This window comes from Tubulanus polymorphus, chromosome 1 (assembly GCF_964204645.1).
Source record: "Tubulanus polymorphus chromosome 1, tnTubPoly1.2, whole genome shotgun sequence".
In the NCBI taxonomy this organism is placed as follows: domain Eukaryota; kingdom Metazoa; phylum Nemertea; class Palaeonemertea; order Tubulaniformes; family Tubulanidae; genus Tubulanus; species Tubulanus polymorphus.
The window spans coordinates 31461952-31465328 of NC_134025.1; the positions used below are offsets into that span (position 1 = coordinate 31461952).

The 3377-nt window shown below is 37.0% G+C and overlaps 1 protein-coding gene across 1 annotated transcript; it reads left to right on the top strand.

The window, feature by feature from the left end:
- The first annotated feature begins 211 nt into the window (after positions 1-211).
- Positions 212-2510, top strand: LOC141913538 (nucleoporin Nup37-like). The gene is made up of 7 exons (XM_074804960.1): positions 212-416; positions 492-613; positions 696-768; positions 1013-1201; positions 1727-1908; positions 2003-2138; positions 2275-2510. Exons 1-7 carry the CDS (start codon positions 258-260, stop codon positions 2389-2391), a joined length of 978 nt encoding a protein of 325 aa, XP_074661061.1. The 5' UTR covers positions 212-257; the 3' UTR covers positions 2392-2510.
- The last annotated feature ends 867 nt before the right edge of the window (positions 2511-3377 follow it).

Genomic DNA, 3377 nt, shown 5'->3' on the forward strand with positions numbered 1-3377 from the left:
TGTCGTGCCCCCTAGTGCAAGAAATATGATCTAATCTTATATAGGGAATCGGTTGTTATTTGATAAAAGTAGCTCTAATTAAACTGAGTCCACTCCGTAATCCCTCAACCGATCCCGTACATCGGGCACCGCCGAAATGGGTTTGACGCAGTCACAGGGAAGCGAGTTTGACGCTAGCACAGGGAAGCGAGTATGACGCTAGCACAGGGAAGCGAGGAAGGGAAGTTGGTCGGGAAAACCCCTCAAATGAGTCGAAGATGCCGGGTGAATTAAATGATAATTCTAAACCTAACAGTCACAGTTTTGAATGGCAGGAATCAGTGAATTGTTTAGAATTCTCTGAGTATGAAACGAGTCAGAATCTATTAGCAATAGGAGGAGAAACTAGAGTTTCAATACTCTCCATTACACTTCATGTAGGTAAACTCAACTGCGTCAGGTTCGAATCCCGCTAATCGTTATTTTCAATGTCGAATCGTTTGTTTTTTAAGGATGACAATAAAGACAGTTGGTTGGAAGTAGAAACAATACGTGAATTTCATCATGGTTATAAAGTTCTGTCTATTTGTTGGAGCAATGCTACGTCATTGAATGTTTTACCGAAATGTCTCAGGTTTGTTCTATTTCTTCTGACAGTAAAACCTATGAATCAATTACAATTGACTTAAACTAAGTGAATTTTCTTATGAATTTAGATTCTGTACGGTCGGAGCTGATAAGAAATTACGATGTTTCAATTCTGATTTGAAATCTGATGATTCAGTTCGTGTAAGTGTAAGAGCTTGTCAAACTACTGATCTAAATCATGAATTAACAACCAACAATTTTAAGAAACCAATTATGAAAGTTATTATTTTGATATTTAAATTCCTGTGATCTATTTACAAAACTGATTTGTTACCGAAAACCATTTCTGTTTTCGATGAACATTAGATCAGTAGATCTTCATGGGATGACTTCAGCAGCAGTGAGTTACACTGTATACTACAATGTATTTACGATGTATTTATAGGTAATTGAAGGTCACACAGATTACATCAATGATGTAACGTTTGATCCCGATAAAGGAGATCAGATCGCCACTGTTAGCGATGATTTAAGTTGTCGTATATTTGATTCTACCGATGGTTCGCAGAAGGTTCTATTTCCGCTGGGATCACCGGGAATGAGCGTCTGTTGGCATCAAGAAGATCCTTTAAAGGTAAAATCATAACTCAAACATTAATGGGTTCGAGTCCTGCTGGCTGCTTACAGTGTGCGGGAAACACTTCAAAAGCTGTGATCCCGTCGTGAGGTTAAATGAACAATCCCATAAGGGTTAGTTTTGGGAAACCAAGATCCAAGCGACGTTAAGCCAAAAACAAACAAATACTTAACAACTGAACAATAAAGTTAGAATCGTCATTTCACTTGCAATAGTAGAACATAACTTTGAGAACTCATTGTTAAAATGCACCTTAACTCAAATCATTGGGTGCCCTGAGATTTCAGTATATTGAAGTTTAAAAGACATTCTATTGCAATGGTTTTAAGATTATTGTTTGAGTTATGATTCAGTAGACATCTCTCAGTGTTGTTCTCTGGACTCAGTTCCCCAGTTTAGAGTTAGGATTTTGACTCAAAAGTTAACGCAGAATAAACGTAATTCAGTTATCTCTGAACTCATATCTGTGAAGACCCTGTTGATTCTCAACTCGGTGAAATCAATGTTGTTTAAAATTTGTAGTTAATGGTTGCTGAGAAGAACGGAGTGATCAGGTTTTATAATCTAGTCGCCCAACAGCCAATGATGTCGTTAGATTGCGGTCAGCAGCCATTACTCGCTGCTGATTGGTGTTTGAGAAATTCACTGAAAGTTGCAGCAGTTTCAGCAACTGATTTACACGTATTTGATATTTCAGTTTCATGGTGAGATTGTGATATTCTGAGATTGTAGATCAGAGACAAGCTTCTACTGTTTCATTCTATTGAGTATATTCATTGATTTATTGATTGTTTTTAGTCGCCCGACAGACACTAAATCAGTACATTCTGAATGCGCCACTAAAGTTCGCTGGTCGAGGCTTCACTCTCATCTGTTGGCTACGTTAGGTCGTCCGGGGTCAACTGTTAAAGTTTTAAATCTCAAGTTGAATCAGGTAAGCGTGGATGACGTGAACCTAATTCTCTGATTCAGGGAAACTACTTACCTGGAAATAGTTGGGGAATTTAAAGTTGGGAAGAGTTGAGATTCGTTCGTCTCAGTAAGTTGAATATTTTGCAATGCTGTTTCAGATACCGGTTGTTGCTAATGATTTACTGTTCAGAGGTCTCACGTGGCATTTCTCTCAACCAATGGTAGCGGTCGGTGCTGATAAAAGAGTTTGTTTATGGACCGTAGAAAGTTACTGATCTCAGAGTCAATCATTAATTGCATTTATAGTAAATTATTTACTGAACAGTTTGAGAGCTTTGAATCAATGATTTCATAAAATGTACGTCTGAACTGAACTTTGTAAAGTTTAATTTTGTGATAAAGAATTTCAATAAAATCATGAAAATTAAATTAGAAATGGTTTTTACTTATTACTTAATGGATGAGGATCGTGGATTGAGCTTCTTGTATCTGAGGCAGTCTGGGTTGATAATATACATGTAGATAAGTCATCACATTACTGAAGTCATCTCTATTAATGAAACGCTTCACATTTTGTATTTTCGATTCAATTATACTAAATATACGTTGTTCACATGATGATCATCGCAGCTACGACTACAGGAACCATGAACATGTTATAAACTAGAAACTCCTCGTATTGACGCCCGGTTAATGAAACTGATATATGTGTGCGAATACTGAATATTCTTTTTAGTAATGAATTATTAATTTCGCACACACATTTTTAAACATAAAAAAAGATTCGATGTTGATCTGTCTTAAGCAACTGTTAAAACGGTTGCGATGCTACAGTCACGAGACTCAGTCTCGCTGTGGTCATCACTAACAAGCAAATAACAGAATGGATCACATACATGCTCCCGAATCAACAAACTCAGGAGTTATCACAGATTCTAAGATTCGACTATAGACAGATCTTCTTCAGATAATTCATAAATATCAGGAGACGTATTACTTATCAGATCTACTTTATCACCGGTGCTACTCGTAGTAGAATCACTGAGTGATAGTTGTTCCATGTTATCATTTACTTCAAACATTAAATCCTCTAATCTTTCATCCTCCTCTCCTTCATCATCGTCACTCTTATCTAACCGCGGTAAATATATATCCACAACCTTTTTAGTATCTGACGAAGCTCTTTCCAGGTTTAAGATGTCTTTAACATAAGCAGCACCGTACTGCGAATTGATCGGTGGAACTAGAGTTTTATGTTTCC

What these genes read in the sequence shown, in the direction of transcription:
- LOC141913538 (XM_074804960.1), top strand. Translation starts at nt 258, where the DNA reads ATGCCGGGTGAATTAAATGATAATTCTAAACCTAACAGTCACAGTTTT. An exon ending in TACTCTCCATTACACTTCAT is followed by an intron (nt 417 to 491) that starts GTAGGTAAACTC and finishes TTGTTTTTTAAG; the next exon opens with GATGACAATAAAGACAGTTG. An exon ending in TAAATCTCAAGTTGAATCAG is followed by an intron (nt 2,139 to 2,274) that starts GTAAGCGTGGAT and finishes ATGCTGTTTCAG; the next exon opens with ATACCGGTTGTTGCTAATGA.